The following is a 23,572-nucleotide window of genomic DNA, read 5'->3' as shown; positions in this document are numbered from 1 at the left end:
CTGATTGCCTCAAGGCATGGACAATGCGGTCTTTGACATGCTGGTGGAGGGCTGGGATGGCTTTTCTCGCAAAGAAATGTCGACTGGGTAGGTCATAGCGTGGTACTGCGTGGGCCATCAGGTCTTTGAAAGCTTCGCTTTCAACCAAACGGTAGGGCATCATCTGTAATGAGATTAGTATAGCAATGTGGGCATTCAAATCCTGTGTACGTGGATGAGAGGATGAGTACTTTCTTTTCCTAACGAGAGTCTCTTGTAGGGTGAGCTGGACTGGGGAGCTGCATATGGCGGAACTAACGGTGGTGGTGGTGGTGGACATGGCGGATTGAGAGAGAGTTTGTTATGGTATTCTTGTTGTTGCCCAACATAGAGTCTTTCCTACCAATAACCTTGTGATTCCCTGACTGCTTTGGCCTTACGACGATACCTCCACATTTGCTGCTGGTGGTGTCCTAACCGGTGGGCTTACAGTGAGGGAAGCAATGTAGTATTGCTGACTACCTTCACTCCGAGCAGGTGAACCAACGGTACGGGACGTTTCGTAGTTAGTCCAGGCTTGCAAGTGCATGGTGGTTAAATGTCTAAGCATGCACGTTGTATTTAAATTTTGAAGATTCTTCTCTCTGCTAAAGGTCTTGGAGCATTTCTTACAGATAACTTTTGACTGATCATTCTGATCTTGGTGAAAAAATTGCTACGCTACACTCTTCCTACTATCGAAAACCTTTTCAGGCATTGTGCGCTGTGCTACTTTCACCGAATGACCACGCTCTCCTAACACTGTTTTTGTTTTTCGCAAACATTTTTGGCCTGATACGGGCCTGCCAGATGACAGCTGTTGCAATGTAGATGGCTGATGCGGATCATCCTCCTCCGCTTCTGAGCTAGTGGCAGCGGCACCCTCTTCCCCCAATGGCTGCCAATCTGGGTCAACAACTGGGTCATCTATCACCTCCTCCTCAATGTCATGTGCACCTTCCTCAGTGTCACCGTGTAAGGTGCTATAGCGTTCGGGACAGGGCACCATAGTCTCATCAGGGTCACATTCTGGCTCAGTAAACTGCAAGGGCAATGTAGTGATCACAGTCAATGGAACAGCATCACAATCTAGCTGTGGCTGTGCATCAGTGCACTCCATGTCCTATTCTTCTTGTAATTGGCAGTGTACAATTTCCCTTTCGAACCCAGGCACGGTATGTGTAAAGAGCTTCATGGAGTAACCTGTAGTGTCGCCTGCTGCATCCTTCACTTTTGGTTTGGGAGAAGGACACAAGGAAACGTCTTTTTCCTGACCGGGAGCATCCACTGACGACTGGCTGCTCTTACATTTAGAACTTTGGGAAGAGGAGGCGAAAGAGCTAGAGGGTGAGTCAGCAAGGAAAGACAACACTTGTTCCTGCTTCTCCGGCTTTAAAAGCTGTTTTCCTACTCCCAGGTAAGGGAGCCTTCGAGGCCTTGTGTAGCCAGACGATGACGCAGGCTGAACACCTCCAGCCTTAGGTGCTACTGTGCTTTTGCCACTACCATGAGATGCAACACCACCAGCACCAACAGTACCAGCTGGCAACCCCCGCCCACGGCCTCTTCCACCAGACTTCCTCATTTTTTGGGGGGGAGACACTGAACCACAACTCATATTACACCGTCGTAATATGAGGGGCCCTGTGCCAGTACCGCCGCCCATGAGAGAGTGTTCCCCCCCCAGATTGAACTGTGCTCTACCACTTGCAATACTACATCTCCTAGCTCCACCACTGTGTAGTCTGTGCGGGTAAAACCTGAAATGGCACTGCCAATACGAATTATTTGAAATGATAGATGATAGTTAAAATATACAGGGGCCCTGGACTCTATTTAATACTTTGCGCCTACTACCACTGTCTTTATTATTTGGGCGTAATAACGGTGTCTGCCGCTGCATCTTTTTTTTCCTTCACTGAACAAAGCTGAACTTCAACTGTTGTCCCGTTTCAAATATTAAACTGCATTTGCCCTACTTGTTGGGTTGGGGCCTACTAACGGTGTCTGCCGCTCCTTGGTGTTCTCCTGGTTTATTTTTCTTGCGCTTCAATCTTCAGGCTTTCGTTTAAATATTTTTTATATTAAACTGCATTTGGCCTACTTGTTGGGTTGGGCCTAGTAACATTGTCTGCTGCCGCCTCTTGTTTTCCTCTACTAAACAAAGCTGAGCTTGAAGCTTCAGGCTTTCGGCTTGTAACAACAATATGAAACTACATTTGGCCTAGTTCTTGGTTTGGGCCTAGTAACATTGTCTGCTGCTGCCTCTTGTTTTCCTCTACTACCCAAAGCCGAGCTTCAATCTTCAGGCTTTCGGCCTATATTTAGAATATGAAACTGCATTTGGCCTACTTGTTTGGTTGGGCCTACTAACGGTGTCTGCCGCTGATTGTTGTTCTCCTCCACTGAACAAACCAATGCCGCCTGTTTACTACTGTTAACAATTTTTAACAGCTTTTAGCCTACTTTTTTTTTATTTTGGGCCTATATCTGTGTTTCCTCCTCATTCCTGCCCATTGCCCAGCCACTGCTAGATGAGTCTGCTGGTACATTGACACAGACCACTACATTCCCCTTGCACTCTACACAGCCTGAATCTGACCCTGCTGAAACTCAGGTTCCCCTTCCCGCATACTATACTGTCATGATTCCAATGGCAGGGAATCACAAAAGGACAAGCACCAACGAGCTCTAGGGTGATGGAACCTGAGCTGACCGCGACCCTAAACCTGAACACACAAATAACAATAGCCGGGGAACGTGCCTACGTTGATCCTAGACGTCTCGCACCAGCCGAAGATCTAACTTCCCCTATTAGAAGAAACACAGACCTCTCTTGCCTCCAGAGAAATACCCCACAGAAATAGCAGCCCCCCACATATAATGACGGTGAAATGAGAGGAAGGCACATACACAGTATGAAAACAGATTCAGCAAAATGAGGCCCGCTAAAACTAGATAGCAGAGGATACAAAAGTAAACTGCGCGGTCAGCAAAAAACCCTTCAAAAAACCATCCTGCAATTACTTGAACTCATGTTCCAACTCATGGAACATGAGGAGCAATTACAGCCCACTAGAGCAACCAGCAGCAAAGAAACAATTATATGCAAGCTGGACAAGACAAAAATAAAGCAAAACGTGGAACAAGAAAATCAAAAACTTAGCTTGTCCTGAAGATTACTGAAGCCAGAAGCTGAGGTAACAAAACACTCTGATAACCTTGATAGCCGGCGGGGAAATGACAAGAAAGCCCGGTTAAATAGGAAACTCCCAAATCCTAATAGAACAGGTGGACACCAGAGACAACAGAACACAAATCACCCAGTACCATCAGTAACCACCAGAGGGAGCCCAAAAACAGAACTCACAACACTATACCACCTTACATAGGGACAAAGAGGAAGGTGCAGATGAAAGTGCAGGTTCCTTCAACAGGTGGGGGGGCATACTCATTGGCGACGTCACTGGCACAGGGCCCCTCATAGTACGCAAAAGTGTCTCTGCCGGTGGGAGGCGCCCCCGCCGTCAATCACAACGCCGTACTTTGAGGGGCCCTGTGCCAGTGGCAATGCGAACGAGTGTGCCCCCCCTGCTTGCTCAGGATCACATCACTTGCAAAGTTGAAATACTTACCTCTCCCTGCTCCACCGCCGTAACGTATTCCACATTTCCTGGGCCCAAGAAAAAATTGAGCCAGCCCTCCCCCCCCCCCCCCACAACTTTAACCAAATGACCCCCAATTTTCAATACCTAACTATTATTATAAGGTTAATTAAGATTGACAAGCTTAAGTAACAAGAATTGATGTTTTTGACATTAAAATGGGCTCTGTAGGTGTTTTTCTGTCCTCCACTCACTGCCGACTTTTATTCCCCATTGACTTGCATTGGGTTTCGTGTTTCAGTCGGCCCCCCGACTTTTCGCAATGATCGGCCGATTTCACCCGACCCGACTTTTGACAAAGTCGGGTTTCGCGAAACCCGACTCGATCCTGAAAAAGTAAAAGTCGCTCAACCCTACTGAGCACTGTACATATGTTGTTAATCAACTCACTCAGCTGCTCAGAGAGGTAGTAACAGGAACACTTTCCATTTAAGTTTTCAACTGGTTTATTGAAAACGTATTGCATAACCCAGTGCAAAATTAGGTAAACAAACACCGCTCTTCTGGAATAATGGGAAAACAAAATAGCATACAGTACAGTCTATGTGGCTGCTGGGTTTTGGCAATTCAGGGAAAGCAAAAATGAGGTTCGGTTCTCTTTAACACAAGAACAGCTCTGGAGATCTCATCTCCAGATACACCAAGCACTGAGTTCAAAGGCTTCACATTTACTTCTCCAGATACACTGAGTCCAAAGGCTTCACATTTACTTTCTGGATCCTGCCCTGGAATGGAGCCTCCCACCCACTCTTAAACTATTTACAAAACTAAGCCCTTAATACGGCCAATTAACTCCTCTCAGCAAACAGTATGCCGTTTCATTTTTCCAGGTTCATGTCGCTGAGGTGAACATCCTCAGTGACACATATCTCCCGTCAGTATTTTCGCTTCTCACAGTGTTTACGGTATATTGATTTGTGCAAAGTTTGTTGAAAGTACATTTACACTTTAAATGTTATCATTGATCCAAGTGTAGGTGATAACTTGCAAATAGGTGGTGGTCTGATTGCTGGAATGCCAACTGTTTCCCAGAATGGAGATCTCAAATGCCTTTTGCTGTTCTTCTTTCAATAATTCCCTATCTAACTGGTGACGATAACTATTGTATTTGACAGTCCCATAGAAAATGAATGCTATGTGGGACCACGGTGAGTCATTAGGACCACGGTGAGTCATTGGACGTGGTATATCTCGATTTTTCCAAAGCGTTTGATACCGTGCCGCACAAGAGGTTGGTACACAAAATGAGAATGCTTGGCCTGGGGGAAAATGTGTGTAAATGGGTTAGTAACTGGCTTAGTGATAGAAAGCAGAGGGTGGTTATAAATGGTATAGTCTCTAACTGGGTCGCTGTGACCAGTGGGGTACCACAGGGGTCTGTATTGGGACCTGTTCTCTTCAACATATTCATTAATGATCTGGTAGAAGGTTTACACAGTAAAATATCGATATTTGCAGATGATACAAAACTATGTAAAGCAGTTAATACAAGAGAAGATAGTATTCTGCTACAGATGGATGTGGATAGGTTGGAAACTTGGGCGGAAAGGTGGCAGATGAGGTTTAACAATGATAAATGTAAAGTTATACACATGGGAAGAAGGAATCAATATCACCATTACACACTGAACGGGAAACCACTGGGTAAATCGGACAGGGAGAAAGACTTGGGGATCCTAGTTAATGATAAACTTACCTGGAGCAGCCAGTGCCAGGCAGCAGCTGCCAAGGCAAACAGGATCATGGGGTGCATTAAAAGAGGTCTGGATACACATGATGAGAGCATTATACTACCTCTGTACAAATCCCTAGTTAGACCGCACATGGAGTACTGTGTCCAGTTTTGGGTACCGGTGCTCAGGAAGGATATAATGGAACTAGAGAGAGTACAAAGGAGGGCAACAAAATTAATAAAGGGGATGGGAGAACTACAATACCTACATAGATTAGCGAAATTAGGATTATTTAGTCTAGAAAAAAGACGACTGAGGGGCGATCTAATAACCATGTATAAGTATATAAGGGGACAATACAAATATCTTGCTGAGGATTTGTTTATACCAAGGAAGGTGACGGGCACAAGGGGGCATTCTTTGCGTCTGGAGGAGAATAGGTTTTTCCACCAACATAGAAGAGGATTCTTTACTGTTAGGGCAGTGAGAATCTGGAATTGCTTGCCTGAGGAGGTGGTGATGGCGAACTCAGTTGAGGGGTTCAAGAGAGGCCTGGATGTCTTCCTGGAGCAGAACAATATTGTATCATACAATTATTAGGTTCTGTAGAAGGACGTAAATCTGGGGATTTATTATGATGGAATATAGGCTGAACTGGATGGACAAATGTCTTTTTTCGGCCTTACTAACTATGTTACTATGTTACTAGCAATGAAACTTGCTTTGGGAGAATGGTAATATTTTTAGAGGGTGTTACATTTTCTGACAGTAAGGGTGCATGTCCACGGTCCGTAATGCCGGCGCTTTGGACGGAACGGAAAACCCGCTCCACCCAAAGCGCCGCCCCTTCTGTACGCACGGTGATTCCGGATGTGTTCATTGCACACATCCGGAATCTCCGTACCCCATACATAGGGCCCTGTGTTTTACGTTGCGGCGATGGAGCATTGCCGCAAGGTAAACAGACATGCTGTGTTCTAAAAAGACGCGCTGCATGTCCGTAAATGCAGGGCCACCGGATGCATGTTCGCACGCATAGTGGAGACGGGATTTCATAAAATCCCCTCCACTGTGCTGTAACATCTGGACGCTGCGGGTTGAATGCTACGGCTGTACGCTGCATTCAGTCCGCAGCTAATCCGGATGTAATCCTGAATGTGGACACATACCCTAAGAACATGAAATCCCTCCTGTCAATCAGAAGAACATAGAAAGATACCGTCTCAAGGTCCTTGATGTTTTTTGTTTCCTGCTGACTGTGACGACTTCCTAATCTTATTTGCTGGTTATGTAGAGTTTGGACAACTGGCCGACTCAGGTGGTGCCATGCCCAGAAATGTTGTAAAGACGGTCCAACTATTTCTCCATCCAACCTCTGTTCAGTCTCTTCTCAACTCGTTTGGTAATTTTTGAAGTTTATTGGTTCCCTATATGATGATGATGTTTTGCATTGGTTCCATCAATAGGAAACATTAAATTCTGCAGAATTTTTTTAAAATATATAATTTCTAGTGATGAGTGAATATACTCGTTGCTCGGGTTTTCCCGAGCACGCTCGGGTGACCTCCGAGTATTTTGTTAGTGTTCGGAGATTAAAGGTACCTTCACACATAACGATATAGTTAACGATATCGTTGCTTTTTGTGACGTAGCAACGATATCGTTAAGGAAATTGTTATGTGTGACAGCGACCAACGATCAGGCCCCTGCTGGGAGATCGTTGGTCGCTGAGGAAAGTCCAGAACTTTATTTCGTCGCTGGACTCCCTGCAGACATGGCTGGATCGGCGTGTGTGACACCGATATAGCGATGTCTTCACTGGTAACCAGGGTAAACATCGGGTTACATAGCGCAGGGCCGCGCTTAGTAACCCGATGTTTACCCTGGTTACCAGCGTGAAAGTAAAAAAAACAAACACTACATACTTACCTACCGCTGTCTGTCCCCGGCGCTCTGCTTCTCTGCACTCCTCCTGCACTGGCTGTCAGCGTCGGTCAGCCGGAAAGCAGAGTGGTGACGTCACCGCTCTGCTTTCCGGCCGCTGTGCTCACAGTCAGTGCAGGAGGAGTGCAGAGAAGCTGAGCGCCTGGGACTGACAGCGGTAGGTAAGTATGTAGTGTTTGTTTTTTTTACTTTCACGCTGGTAACCAGGGTAAACATCGGGTTACTAAGCGCGGCCCTGTGCTTAGTAACCCGATGTTTACCCTGGTTACCGGGGACTTCGGGATCGTTGGTCGCTGGAGAGCTGTCTGTGTGACAGCTCTCCAGCGACCAAACAGCGACGCTGCAGCGATCGACATCGTTGTTGGTATCGCTGCAGCGTCGCTGAGTGTGAAGGTACCTTAAGTTTTCATCGCCGCAGCTGAATGATTTACACCTATTAGCCAGCATAAGTACATGTGGGGTTGCCTGGTTGCTAGGGAATCCTCACATGTAATCAAGCTGACTAATAGCTGTAAATCATTCAGCTGAGGTGAGGAAAACTTAATCGCCGAACACTAACAAATACTCGGAGATCACCTGAGCGTGCTCGGGAAAACCCTAGCAACCAGTACACTCGCTCATCTAATATATAATTGCCTAGAATACTACTTCCTGCAATTTGTGCCAACTTCCGTGGCTTTGTCCGGAGCTAATGTCCGGAGCTAATGTGCGGAGATAATGTCAACAGTGTCCAGTGTCTGATTGGTTGCCGCCTGCTGCGAGCGACCAATCAGAAACGTGCCGTACTGTGACACACTCCGCCCGCCATTTTGGTGTGATTTTTGAATTTTTACCTCACAGCAAGTTTCTACTGCGTGGAGGCGGGCCCAGTGACGTTGCTCTTCAAGCTCCTGCCGAATTTCGTCAAAAAAATGATAATACCATTTACCAAAACTATATATATTTAGTTGTGAAGTGGTTCAGTGACATTTTCACACCAATTTTGAACTTTTGTTTGGTGTTTTCTCCATATACTGCCTATTATTTTTGTTCTTTCTTACTATTATTTATTAATTGTATTATTCTTACATTTGAATAAATAAAGTATATATGGATTCTAGACTCCCGATTCTTTAGAATCGGGCTGCCATCTAGTCTAATATATAATTGCCTAGAATACTACTTCCTGCAATTTGTGCCAACTTCCGTGGCTTTGTCCGGAGCTAATGTCCGGAGCTAATGTCCGGAGCTAATGTCCGGAGCTAATGTCTGGAGATAAGTGACGTCAACAGTGTCCAGTTTCTGATTGGTTGCCGCCTGCTGCGAGCGACCAATCAGAAACGTGCCGTACTGTGACACACTCCGCCCGCCATTTTGGTGTGATTTTTGAATTTTTACCTCACAGCAAGTTTCTACTGCGTGGAGGCGGGCCCAGTGACGTTGCTCTTCAAGCTCCTGCCGAATTTCGTCAAAAAAATGATAATACCATTTACCAAAACTATATATATTTAGTTGTGAAGTGGTTCAGTGACATTTTCACACCAATTTTGAACTTTTGTTTGGTGTTTTCTCCATATACTGCCTATTATTTTTGTTCTTTCTTACTATTATTTATTAATTGTATTATTCTTACATTTGAATAAATAAAGTATATATGGATTCTAGACTCCCGATTCTTTAGAATTGGGCTGCCATCTAGTCACTAATAATTTCGAATACTGGGTTCAGTGTAGATTTTGTTAGTGAATTTAGACTGAGATAGTGTAGTTTAGAACTGCTCAAGTTTATTTGCCTCAGAAGTTAAAATATACCGTACTTTCCATTTTAATTGTGTAATCGTGTATCTTTTGCATTGCAGTCAAGTGGACTATCGAGCAAAGCTTTGGGCTTGCAACTTCTGTTACCAGCGAAATCAGGTGAGACTTGTTAGTAAGTCTGTTGTATACAAGCCTTTCTGGTCCCAGGGCAACATCCCAAGTTTGACTACTCGGAACGTGAACAATGAAATGAAAATTAATCCTGTGAGTGAAACTCATACAGTGTCAGGCTTGACAAAGGACCATGCAGATCTGATGCATTTTGCTTGGGAGCGCAGTGAACATTTCTTTTCTGCCTTTATAATTTTTCTGCTGATGTGTTCAAGTTTTTTTTGTGCCTTTTATACTACTGGATCAATAAAGTAATTAATTTAAGAAGATGTAAGCACTGGCTATCATTTGGACTGTTGCTATTGTAAGACTGTCTACTTCAAGTCTACACCACCTATTAGTTGGCTTACTTCTGGTCTGAAATTATTGGGCTCACGGTTTGAGAATCTTGTCCATTCTGTTTTTCAGACAAACCGCACCTCTTTTTACAACGGCCTTGCCCTTTTGTTGGACATGGAGCAGAACATGTCTAAAATACATATATATCTGTTGCAAATCATCATCTGTTGCAAATCATGAAAGCAAGTTAAGCCAGAACTCTGGCACTTTTAGCTTAACCCTTTCACAACATTTTAAGTACATGTACGTCATATGCCGTGTCCCTACCTTTGATGCGGGCTCACAAGCCGAGCCTGCATATTGCCTGGCAGATGATAGCTGATGTAATCAGCCATCATGTGCCTATAACAGCCACTGGTGGAGTGGACCTCCGCCCGCGACTGTTAACTTGTTAAATGTTGATGTCTCCACTGATAGCAGCATTTAACACGCATCGACAGAGGGGCAGCATCATTCCATGCACACTTCGGTGCGCTCGTGACGTGATCACAGGGCACCAAGGGGACTATTAAATACAGTATAAGGATAAAAACTTTTTTTTTATTTATCAAAAAAAAATCATCCTACTTTTGCCCCATTAAAAATAAAATAAAAAAAATAAAAATGCACGTTTGGTATCACAGCTTTCTTAAAATGCCGATCTATCAAAATATAAATTAAATTAGTCTAATCAGTAAACGGCGTAATGAGAAAAGATATCGAAATTCCAAAATTATGTTTTTTTTGGCTGCAATAAAATGCTATAAGGGATGATCAAAATTTTGTATCTACCCCAAAATGGTATCAGTAAAAACATCAATTCTGCGTAAAATATAAGCCATCAGATAGCTCCTTATCCCGAAAATTGAAAACGTTACAGTTCCTGGAAAATGGCGACACAAGCAAAGTGTTTTTTTTTTTCTTTCAAATGCCTGATTTTTTTTCACCCCTTAAATAAAAAAAAAACTATACATGTTTGGTATCTGTGTAATCGTACAGACCTGGAAAGTCTTATTTCCAGGTCAGTTTTACTGTATAGTGAACATGGTAAATCAACCCCACCCCCTAACATCCAATTTTTTTTTACAAAATTGCTCAGGAAAAAACTGCTGACAGATTCTCTTTAACTGAAGCTGTAGTCAATATAATGTCTGTGTCACAGGAATATAATACTGTAAAAACAGCAATTGTGTGGAATTTCCTGCTCATCCAGTGTCTAAACCAGCTTGAACTGTGAAATGGATTTGAGGTACTGGGTGCTATAAGAGTGGCAACACATCTTTTATATACTACTGCAAAATCAAATCTTTGACCTGGGTGAAGGATCCTATTTTCTGCCGCTGCTGCTAGGCTCTACAGAAGCACTGTGAATAGGAAAAATGGTGTACACATGACTATGGAGATCTTGAGTCTGCAGAAATATCCGCTGTTCCAGCGGCTTTGGCACTGGCTCTCTCTGGGAGCATTGTTGTGTTTGGCGATCCCTCTGTTGGCCAGTCAACACTGCCTTCACCTCTCCGGCCTTCAGGCGAATCACTTACATCCAGTGGATATCACTCCATCCCCAGGAGAGCCAATGCTATATGCTGGTTCCGGAGGCGAGTTTTAGTGTTATTATCCCGAGGGAAGACGGATTCAGAAGAGGTTTGTCCGAATAGTGGACATGCCCTTTGTCTGACTAGTTGTCACAATGTTTAGAACTTTTGACTTTCAGGCTCCATATCTCGCCATCCGCTTCTGCTTTGAACGTAAGACTGCCATCATTTTATAGACAATCATCTTGGCTATCTCATACATAAATTTGACTTGCAACTATTTAGCATATAATTAGTTATGCAGATTCTTGTCATGCCACTGCAGTGTTAATATTTGGCTCCTAAAGATCTAAATTTTATTTTTTATTATTTTGTTAGTATTTTGTAAATCCACCTTTTGCTTTCAACACTGACTGAATCCTTCTGGGCATTCTCTCGATCATACTCAAGCATGTTTCTAGCGAAATCTGATCCCAGGTCTTTACTGCACTTTTCCAAAATTGGTGTATACTGGTCAACTCACTTGGGTATGTATACAGCTTTTTCATCAACTCTACCCACAAGTGTTCAATTTGGTTGACGTCTGGGGACAGTTGGGGCCAATCCAGCACCTTCATTGTCATTGAACCATTTCTTTGCCAATCTCGATGTATGCTTCAGGTCGTTGTCCTGCTGGAACACTATGTCGCCCTTTTGTACCCATAGTACCAGAGTATATGAAGTAACTCGTCTTGTCGGACACTCACATATAGCTCAGTATTGACACCACCATCCATCCTGGTCAATTATCCAACACCTTTGGCTGTGAAACAACCCCATATCATCAGACTTCCTCCACCGAACCTGACAGTTCCTTCAATTTCTCAATCCGTTAGCCCCTTTTTCCCTTATTTCTTCCAGACTCATTTGCATCCATAAGAGCCTAGTCTATTGACTTTCATCTCATCGCTACAAATCACCCGTTTATAAACTTCTACTGTATACTTTTGATACTTTATTGCAAACTTGAGCTGACGCTTCTTATGATGATATTGAAGTTGAGGATTCTTCACCTTTTTTGGGCCGCCATTCCAGACTTGTGTAACGTGCTTCGCATGGTGCTTGCATGGACGTCTGTGATCTCACTATTATGAAGCCAACGAGCTACCTCCATTACCATGTTTGTCACGTCAGAATTGATAGACCTTGTGATGAGCCGACTTGTTAATTCCGATATTTTGTCTGGACATCCACCTCTTGGCTTTTGAATGGACATATTGACTTAATTTCGTATTCTTCCAACTATCATGGCACTCACATGATGTAGTTTGTCAATTTTCTTGGCCAAGAGACCACTATCGATGAGCTGGATGATGCAGTTTCTCTTTTCTTGGAAAATAGTTTTCATGGCTTCTCTTCGATTTGAACCAGTGACCTTTCACACTGAGCTATTGGGGAATGTGAGAACAGGTTGTTACTTGTAATATACATGAACAAAAATATTTTTTCTGCAACCAGGAGCAAAGCAGAAACAATGTAGTGACATGACAAGAATCTGCATAACTAATCATATGCTAAATAGTTGCAAGTCAAATTTATGTATGAGAGAGTCACGAAGATTGTCTGTAAAATGATGGTATTCTCAGGTTTGAAGTGGTAGTGGATGGTAAGATATGGAGCCTGAAAGTCAAAAGTTCAAAACATTGTGTTACCATTTTGCTCGTCAGTTTATACCTTTTTTTTCACTTTTTATTGAATATCAGCAGCAACATTTTTAACATACTTTTCTCTTTACTTGAACTAAGTAAGAGGTTTTTAATTTATTTTGGGTCATGCTGTCACTGCACATATTCTGATTGTTATGTTTTTAATTTTTATTTCTTCAGTTTCCACCAACGTATGCCGGCATTTCTGAAGTGAACCAACCTGCAGAACTCCTTCCGCAGTTCTCCAGCATCGAATATGTGGTTCAGGTAACAAAGGTCGCAACTAGTATTTTTTTTTAATTACAGTAATAGAATATATGTCAGAGTTGCCTGTACAGAAGAGTCATCGTCTGACAATCACTATTCTACCAAGCCTGAAAACTGATTTCTTTCCACTGGAAGGCTGCTAACCCACCATCAGTTTCTAAGTTAATACACCACAGATCGAGAAATATTTTTTGAAAAAGAGAGGAACCCGACAAATGTAAAAACTTTGAGCACCTTGGCTTGATACTCCTGGCCAGGCAATTTTTAAAGAGGTATTCCATCCCCAAGATCCTATACCAATACGTAGAAGGTGTAATATTAATAATATTAGCAAATACCTCCAATTCGAAATGTTGTATAGTTCTTCTCATAAGCTATGGGCTTACTCAATATGCAGTGAATTGCAGGATTTTAGGCATCCATGGTTACGACCACTCATATAGTGACAGTTACTTGGTTAGTACGTTGTTAGTGGTCATATCCATGGATACCTAAGGTACTGCAATGCTCTTAACATGGGGTAAGCGACATAGCGAATCAGAAGAACTACACAAAATTTCTAATTGGAGGTATTTGCTAATATTATTATTACACCTACTACATATATGATCTTGGAGAGAATTCCTCTTTAATGGAATCATTCACTAGATATAATCAACAGTTGGATGGCTTTCTTCATTGCTAGCTATGCTATATCTTGTTTTGGAGCGCAAGACAGGTGTTTGGTTTGCAATTCCTGTTTGTATATGACATTTTATTTCTTATTCACTGCTCCTGTTGCCCTGACAAAAAGCTTGTGATGATTGTCTGGGTGCTAATTGGAACCATTATGCAATATATTCTGGACTGATGGATCAGCCAAGATTTAAGAGACTGGTAATTCTGTTTTGTTTTTTTATGTTCATTTTTGTACTTTTGTGTTCAATAAAAAAAGTGTCTGCTCATTGTTCTGTCCCCGACCATTCATGCGTAGTCCATGATACAATGTGGTAATGAAAGGAGAAATGAATCTTATGCGGCAGCTTTAATCGGGGAGGCGGGAGAGAAAGGTGGCGGGCCTGATCCATTACAGCATTAGTGTCTGCTTTTTGGTGCTTTGTGCCTTCTTTTGTTGCCACCAAATTCATTTTTTGACTCTATTTTGTATGTATTCGCATGTTGGTTTTTTTTATGCTCAGCATTGTGGGTATGTTTTAACATTTCCAGATGTTTTTGCCTGAATGTCCTCCAGTCTCCCCTGTTCGCAAAAACTTTTTGTGCAATTTTTTTGTGCAAAACCATTTAAAGAAAGAAAAAAATATTTGTTTTAACTTTGCAAAAAATAATTTTGCAGGCTTTGCTGAAAAAATTATCATCAAATAACACAAGAATAAAAAAAAATTTAAAGTGATAATTTCACAACCCCCACCATTCCACCCCAGAAGCGATGAAAGGGGCCATGAGAGTTTTGTTGGCTGAACTTTTACCAGGCAGTGTAATCCAGATTTTTCATCTCTGTAAAGACAGGATTAGAGTATGGGCACATGACCTCTTTTTCAGGCAGATTCCACCTACAATCAAGTAAAAAAGTGCTGCAAAACTGCTGCAAAAAATGAACATAACGCACAGCAATGTAATAGCGACATTGCTGTGGACATCCTGTGAAGGGGTAAAAGAAGTGACATGTACATTCTTCGGGCGGTTTCATTTGGAAGCCAACCGCTCTTTATAGTTGAAAGTATAGGGAAAAGATGCCTGTGGCAGAGCCGCCCAAATAAGCGTCAGCAAAGCCGCCAGAGAAACCGATTCAGGAAAAAGACCGCCAGTTTATCCTGAAGCTGCTTCGCCTAGGATACCTTGGTGCATCCACCATCATCTTAAAGAAATTGTGTGCACATACCCATGGTCAGTTTTCTGTCTATGATTTTTTATGACTTTTACATATCTGTGTAAAATTATCTACTATTTTGAATTGTTGGTGTCATTGTTAGACCCCAATTACGGTGCATGTGCATATGATTATAATGAAACACATTGGTTACTTTTATTGTTTAGTCTTTGCCCCAGAGTATTAATATGCCATTTTTGTCTTTTTCCAGCGGGGTCCTCAGATGCCTCTTATTTTTCTTTATGTTGTTGATACATGTATGGAGGATGAAGATCTTCAGGCTTTGAAAGAGTCAATGCAAATGTCTCTAAGCCTACTGCCTCCTACAGCCCTGGTGGGGCTTATCACCTTTGGTAGAATGGTGCATGTCCATGAGTTGGGGTGTGAAGGCATTTCCAAGAGCTACGTATTCCGTGGAACTAAAGACCTTTCTGCTAAACAGTTACAGGTGAGTATTTACTGATCTATAATTGTGTTATGTTTTTTATTCTCTTTACTTAAAGTCTGAAGTCCAAAATAATTTTCCTCCTAAATCCTCATAAATAATCTCTCATATACTGTATTTTTCGGACTATAAGACACACCAGACCATAAGATGCAACTAGATTTTAGAAGAGGAAAATAGAAAAAAATTTTTAAAACAGAATATGTGGTCAATTCTGTACTAATATCCCCTACCCTGATATATATGTCCCTCCCAATCCAGGTATACATGGCTACCTCATCCCTATCCTGGTATGCATGGTCCCATCATCTCTATCCTGGTTTGCATAGCCCCCTCATCCCTATCGTGGTATGCATGGGCCCCTCATCACCATCCTGGTATGCATGGCCCCATCATCGTGATCCTCATCCCTATCCTGGTATGCATGGGCCCCTCATCTCTAGCCTGTTATCATGGCTCCCTCATCCCTATCCTGTTATGCATGGCCCACTCATCCGTATCCCGGTATGCATGGCCCCCTCATCCGTATCCTTGTATGTATGGCCCCCTCATCCCTATCCTGGTATGCATGAACCCCCTCATCCCTATCCTGGTATGCCTGGCCCCTTTATCCCTATCTTTGTGTGCATGGCCCCCATCCCTGTCCTGGTATGAATAGCCCCCATCAGAAAAACATTAAACAAAACATAGACCATTCTACTTACCTTCCCTCCGCTCCTTCGCAGCATCCTGTTCTAATGCCAGCAGCTGATTTATGCTTGTAAGCAGCACATAGCAGTGATGTCATGCACTGCTTACAAGCAGAGAATAGCTGCTGGAATACTAACTGCTCCCCATGCCGGGACTATGGGCATGTGGAGCAGTGAATATTCATTGATCTTTAATAGCTGGCACTGTAAAGTCAGCTGCCGGCTTGCTGCAGCTGTCGGGCGATCACGTGTGCCCGCTACAAAAAGGAATGAATATTTACTGCTCTCTGCTCCCATGGATGTGGAGCGCAGTGAATATTCATTCTCTTTACTAGCGGGAACATGTGATCGCCCGGCGGCTGCAGGAAGCCGGCTGCTGTGATTACTGTGCCCGCTATTAAAAATCAATGGATATTCACTGCTCCCCATGTCTATGGGAGTGTAGAGCAGTAAATATTGATTTTCTTTAGAAGTGGACACTCTTTGGAGGCCAGGCAGGTGAAGGAAGCTGGCGGCTGTGGCTAACAGCATGTCTACTATTAAAGAGAAATTAATATTCACTGCTATCCACTCCCATGGGTGTGGAGAGCAGTGAATATTCATTTCTCTTTAGCAGCGGGCACAGGTGTTAGACGCAGCAGCTGGCTTGTGTCTCCAGTGACCCGTTGCTCCGCCGCTGCCGCTCCCCCACCTCCCCATTCTTTTTTTTTCCGCTTCGTTTAGGAATCTCTACTGCATGCTGGCATGCTCAAATTAAGCATCATAAGGGGCAGAAGCTGCTGCCACTGCCACAGCCTCTTCTTCCTCCCAAAAACAAAGTGTTATCAGTGACACTCCTTTCAGGGGCTGGGATAGTCCCAGCATGATGTCCACTGTCCGAAATGCACTATGACAGCGCACTCCCTGTTTTCAGCTTATATCAGCAGTAACGAGCCAGCAACAGAGTGCTTGTCAGAATACCTGGCATGCAGAGGCCAGTGACGTCACTTGTGGGTGTTCCAGAGCCCATTCTCGGATTACTCCTCTGAGATCCGTGGTCCTTGGACTACTTTTTTAAAGTATGTTTTCTCTAAACTGAAGCTGAGTTTCCAAAACCATACTGTACACAGCTGCAGTAATGTAGCAGCTGTTTGATTTATGCTACCCCTAGTTTGATCAGCATGAATCAACTGCCAGGAGCCATCAAATGATCATGTTTTCAGGAGTTCCTTAGTATTGCCCATGTCTGTGAAACTTAAATCTTGAAAACATGATTTGTTGGTGTCTTTTGAGGACTGGAGTTGGGGAACATTGTCCTACGGAATACACTATGTAGAGAGTTAGCACAAATCACTGTTTAATATAGCCCATTTGAGTCCGGAAAGACAGCAACTATTGTGTGGACTAATACTTGTGATAGGTTTCTACCTGTCAGGTATTACAAGTAGCTGAAGTGGGAACTTGTGTGAATTTGTATCACATAAAAAAGAGAAATCACAACTTGCAGGTAGTATCAGGTGGAGTAGGAAGTCAAGGTATAAGATGGTGATTTATCAGCAAATAGTATAAAAAACAAAAAGCACATATGGCCAGGGGAGAACACGCTGTCGACAGCCATTTCTTATGTGCTTAAGCTTCACTTTCCTCACTTTTTCTGCATAGTATTGTGAAGCAGCATCTCCTAAGGAATGCTCTACAGAATCGCCAAAATTCACTTATAAATATATAGACCGCGCGAGAAAGGGGAGCAGTATAACAGCTAATTATTGTATGGACTGTTCTGTTATAGAAAACAGAATTTATATCTTCAGTTGTATGGTGGGCACTGGGCATAAAAGGAACAAGCATGGTCCTGCTGGGTTGGGGCAGCAGGTGTCTGCTGGCTGCTAAATGGGTTTTTATGTATAATGTAGTTCACAAGAAATCAAAGTTGAGCCAGTACTGGACTACTAGTCAGACTCAAAATCACATGACATAGGTGCACATTATGAAAAGGTTCTACATGTATAGATGTGGCTAGATCGACACGGTGACATGTAGTGCGTAACGGCATGCGACAAAAACATCCGTGCAACTTGTCTGCGACTTGCTGTTGAGCGGCTATTTTAGAACTGTGATTTTGTTATAAAAAAACGCTACGTTGTAGACAAGTCGTATGTATGTTGCAACTAGCATTGAAGTCTATGACAAATGCACTGCGTACCACTTGCGACCAGCGATTGAAAATCCAACAGATCTGTACATATTTGCAACTCTATGACAAAGTATTAACAAATAAAGTAGCACTCTGTGGCACTATAGCATGTAAACATGAAATATATGAAATATGAATCGCATTACTGCTCTAGAAGATAGGAAAAAATGAAGATACTTATCGCATATAGGCTCTCTGGTCCATGGCAGTTTTACTTACTGCAAGATCCTACCTACCCATATAGATGCAGGCTTCAGGCTAGGTTAGGATTCACGTTAGGATAGGTTCTCAGCAACAGGAGATCGCCTTGTCGTTGGCTGCTCGACATGCATGAATTGGTTAAATTATGTTCTAGGTATCTACGTTTTTCCTATTTTCTAGAGCAGCAATGCTATTCTATTTTCATATAGTTCACCTTTACATGCTATAGCATTACAGAGAGCTACTTTATTTGTTAGTTATGTGTAGAGATGGCTACTCTTAGTTTGTACCTGTACACACTAGTCTTCTGTTTGGAAGTGATGGTCAGTCTTTTGTTATCTATGACAAAGACTGTTGCCACACCATAGCACAGCTGAGCTGTGATGAATCAAATTACACAGCTAGAATACTGCTGATGATTTAGTATATTATCTGTTCAAATAAGCTGCTGAAATGTTACTTTATTTAAGTGTTTCCTAAATGTAAATAGCATAGATTGTGGGTTCGGGAACTGAAGTCCCAGCAATATTGTTGGTACAGGAAGGGGCTCTGTATATCTGTACGTACTGTATCTGTGTGTTTATTTTAGGAAATGTTATCCCTTGCAAAAGTTCCTGCTGCTTCGTCAGGGAGTGGACCTCAAGTTCAACAACCTCCTCCATCTAATAGGTATGTACGCTTATTTATTGACCCCTCAAGGCTAATGACAGTGCTAGGTAGTATTGATGAGCGAATGTGCTCAGATAAGGTGTTATCTGAGCATGCTCGGGTGCTAACAGAGTGTCTTCAGAGTGTTCGAAAAATATGTTTGAGTCCCCACGCGCAAAACTTGGAGGGAATGCCTAGCAAACCAGCAATCCCAATCTACCTGTGTTGTGGCTGTTGAACACCCATGAGGCATGCAGCCGCGGAGAATTGAACATATTTTTCGAGCACGCAGAAGACACTTTGTTAGCACCCGAGCATTCTTGGATAACACCTTATCAGAGAACGTTTCCTCATCACTACTAGACATCTGAGGGATAAGGGTACACCTTCAATGGCAATTTAAAAAAAATATTCACTAAATTGCATGTATTTTTGGCATAAAGTAAGTTTCTGCGATTGCATTTTTATTGAAAAATTAGCACCATTTGCCTTGTATAGGCTCTGTGTTGCGCTGTCAGTGAGCTCATTCTGAAGGGGGGATCTTTTAACTCTTCCTTCTTCTAACCTCCACTCAGCTGATTTGACATCAGGATTCGGGGTACCCTTCATGTGGTCATAAATCAGCTAAGAGGATCTCATCAGAAGGAAGGTAAGAGTCATAAACTCACCTTAGAGGGGTTGCCCACAGGATAGGATGTCACTTGATGATCAGTCAGGATTTAACCACTAGGACTTGTACCGGTCATCAGAATAAGGAACTTTTATTCCCATTCGCATGGAGCAGCATCTGATAGATGAATGGAGCAGCAGTTGGGCATCCCCCATCCATTTTGTCATGGGAATAAAAGAATTCCCCACACCCCCCCATTCAGTAAGTTATCACCTATTCTGTGGATAGCTGATACCAGAGAATCCCTTTTAAGGTACCGTCACACTGAGCAACTTTGCAACAAGAACGACAACGATCCGTGACGTTGCAGCGTCCTGGATAGCGATCTCGTTGTGTTTGACACGCAGCAGTGATCTGGATTCCGCTGTGCCATCGCTGGTCGGAGCAGAAAGTCCAGAACTTTATTTCGTCGCCAGGTCTGCGTGTATCGTCATGTTTTACATCAAAAGCAACGATGCCAGCAACGTTTTACATGGAGCTAACAACCAGCGAGAACGATAAGTGAGTCGCCATTACGTCACTGGATCGCTCCTGCATCGTTCTGGAGCTGCTGTGTTTGACGTCTCTACAGCGACCTAAACAGCGACGCTGCAGCAATCGGCTCGTTGTCTATATCGCTGCAGCGTCGCTGAGTGTGACGGTACCTTAAAGGTACCGTTACACTAAACGATTTACCAACGATCACGAGTGTGACGGTACCTTGACTCATTCTGCATAGACAGTGCAATATACAGACTTTAGAATGCAAACTGTACACAACAGTTTGAACAAAACCCAATTGCAAAAATTATTTTTAGCCAAGCATACATATATTTATTCACACAAAATGACCCCGAAAGTGTCCATCTCCTTTAGAGCTTTTTAACCATAGGCTGACTGAGAAATACACGTTAATTCCTGTTCATACACTACATTTTGTCTTGCCTCGATAAAATTTTGAAAATGCCTAAAAAACTCTACTAGATCTTTAAAACCTTAATTAAACACAGTTTAGACTTCACTTCTGTTTTTTTTCATTGAAAAAAAATGTAGAAAATTGTGAAATTTCCGAGACTTTTCATTATTTCTTACCTAGTGCCCTCGCTAAAGCATTGAAGTAACTCAATATACTTCTTTATCTCTGTGAATTTTTGTACATATAAATTGACATTAATGCATATTTGCTTGGAGCACTGCCAGGGCTGTGGAGTCGGTAAGCCGAACCTCCAACTCCTCAATTTCCATGACTCCGACTCCACAGCCCTGGTCACTGAGCTGTAGTAACAGGCGCAGCTGCATGTGCAGAATACCCAAAATGAGTTATTCCACAAGAAATAGTACCAGCACTCTCATCACAATTATTCCCATATTATTATTTATTATGCTTTACTTATATAGTGCCATCATATTTCGCAGCGCTTTACAGACATCATCATCACTGTCCCCATTGGAGCTCACAATCTAAACTCTCTCAGTATGTCTTTGGAGTACATCCGTGGTGCTCAGCATTATTGATATGAAGAGTTCAAAGAGTAAGAGTCAATATTTCCAAATAGAAAGAAGTAAATTTGGCACTCGCCGGTATGGAAAATGTTATTCCAATACCATTAAAATACAACGAGGAAGCGTGTGGAATATTTTACTCACGCACAACAGCCGTTTCATTCTTAACTCCTTCATGACCTTGGGATTTCCCGTTTTTCCGTGTTTGTTTTTTGCTCCCCTTCTTCCCAGAGCCATAATTCTTTTATTTTTCCGTCAATATGGCCATGTGAGGGCTTATTTTTTGTGGGACGAGTTGTACTTTTTAACGACATCATTGGCTTTAGCATGTCGTGTACTAGAAAACGGGAAAAAAATTCCAAGTGCGGTGAAATTGCAAAAAAAAGTGCAATCCCACACTTGTTTTTTTGTTTGGCTTTTTTACTAGGTTCACTAAATACTAAAACTGACATGACATTATAATTCTCAAGGTCATTACGAGTTCATAAACACCAAACATGTCTAGGTTCACTTTTATCTAAGTGGTGAAAAAAAATTCCAAACTTTGCTAAAAAAAAATTGCGCCATTTTCCGATACCCGTAGCATCTCCATTTTTCATGATCTGGGGTCAGGTGAGGGCTTATTTTTTGCATGTTGAGCTGGCATTTTTAATGATAGCATTTTGGTGCAGATACGTTTTTCTTTTGATCACTCGTTATTGCATTTTAATACAATGTCGCGGCGACAAAAAAAACGTAATTCTGGCGTTTCAAATTTTTTTCTCGCTATGCCGTTCAGCGATCAGGTTAATCCTTTTTTTATTGATAGATTGGGCGATTCTGAACGCGGCGATACCAAATATGTGTAGGTTTAATTTTTTTAATTAATTTATTTTGAATGGGGCGAAAAGGGGGTGATTTAAACTTTTATATTTTTTTTCACTTTTTTTTTTCACTTTTTTTTTTTTAACTTTTGCCATGCTTCAATAGCCTCCATAGGAAGCTAGAAGCAGGCACAACTCGATCGCCTCTGCTACATAGCAGCGATCATCAGATCGCTGCTATGCAGCAGAAATGCAGGTGTGCTATGAACTCTGACCACAGGGGGGCACTCACAGCTAGCGGGGATCAGTAACCATAGAGGTCTCAAGGACCATTCTGACGCATCGCTGACCCCCGATCATGTGACTGGGTTCGGCGATGCGCTTATTTCCGGCCGTGCGGCCGGAAGCGCCGGTTAAATGCCGCTGTCAGCGGTTGATAGCCGCATTTAACTAGTTAATAGAGGCGGGTGATTTCACCCGCCGCTATTACGGGCACATGTCAGCTGTTCAAAACAGCTGACATGTCCCGGCTTTTATGCGGGCTCACCGCCGGAGCCCTGCATCAAAGCGCGGTATCTGACCTCGGACTTACTATCCCGTCTGAGGTCAGAAAGGGGTTAAAGGGAATCTGTGAGCAAGTCTTTGCTATTTCATCTTAGAGCAGCATAAAATAGATCGAGACACCGATTTCAGTAGTGTGTCACTTATTACTGTGTGTTGTCGTTTTCAATACAATCAGTGATTTATCCGCAGGAGATTATAAATGTCTGAAAAGCTCTCACATGCAGGCTAGTGTAGGTAATCTGTGTAACCACGCCTTCACCACTGATTGGCTGCTTACTGACAATGTACAGTGTACACAGCAAGCTGCCAATCAGTGGTGTGGGCAGGGTTATATAGAGCTCAGCATTCTGCTACATTTACAGATTACATAGCAAAACCCTAGAATAATAGAATGTTAGAGTTGGAAGGGACCTCCAGGGTCATCGTGTACAACCCGCTTCTCAATACAGGATTCACTAAACCATCTCGGACAGATGTCTGTCCAGCCTCTGTTTGAAGACTTCCATTGACGGAAAACTCACCGCCTCTCATGGCAGCCTGTTCCACTCATTGATCACCCTCACTGTCGTAAAGCTTTTTCTAATATTTAACCTTTATCTTCTCCCTTTCAGTTTCATTCCATTGCTTCTCGTGTTTCCATGTGCAAATGAGAATAATGTTGATCCCTCTACAATGTGACATCCCTTCAGATATTTGTAGATGGCTATTAAGTCTCCTCTTAGCCTTCTTTTTTGCAAGTAAATATTCCCAAATCCTATAACTGTTCCTCGTTGGACATAGTTTTCAGTCTGCTCACCATCCTGGTAACTCTTCTCTGCACTTGTTCCAGTTTTTCAATGTATTTTCTAAAATGTGGTTAACAGAACTGGACACAGTATTCCAGATGAGGCCTGACCAAGGAGGAGTCGAGGTGAATATTTACTTTGCGTGATCTAGACTCTATGCTACATTCTAGAACTGTTTGCCTTTTTTTTCTGCTGCATCCCACTGTCGACTCATGTGCAGTCTGTGATCTATT

At 42.7% G+C, this 23,572-nt stretch overlaps 1 protein-coding gene across 1 annotated transcript in view; it reads left to right on the top strand.

Annotated features, from left to right (window-relative positions):
* LOC138642474 (protein transport protein Sec23A) overlaps positions 1-23,572 on the top strand; it is a 354,941-nt gene that overhangs the window by 56,448 nt on the left and 274,921 nt on the right. Inside the window, exons 3-6 of the mRNA XM_069730653.1 lie at positions 9,138-9,195; positions 12,926-13,012; positions 15,091-15,327; positions 18,977-19,056. Coding sequence (XP_069586754.1) covers positions 9,138-9,195; positions 12,926-13,012; positions 15,091-15,327; positions 18,977-19,056 — 462 coding nt within the window. The remainder of the gene's footprint in view (positions 1-9,137; positions 9,196-12,925; positions 13,013-15,090; positions 15,328-18,976; positions 19,057-23,572) is intronic.

Source organism: Ranitomeya imitator, chromosome 1, assembly GCF_032444005.1.
Source record: "Ranitomeya imitator isolate aRanImi1 chromosome 1, aRanImi1.pri, whole genome shotgun sequence".
In the NCBI taxonomy this organism is placed as follows: Eukaryota; Metazoa; Chordata; class Amphibia; order Anura; family Dendrobatidae; genus Ranitomeya; species Ranitomeya imitator.
The sequence above is the reverse complement of the archived record's forward strand: the minus strand, read 5'-3'. Positions and strand labels throughout refer to the sequence as shown.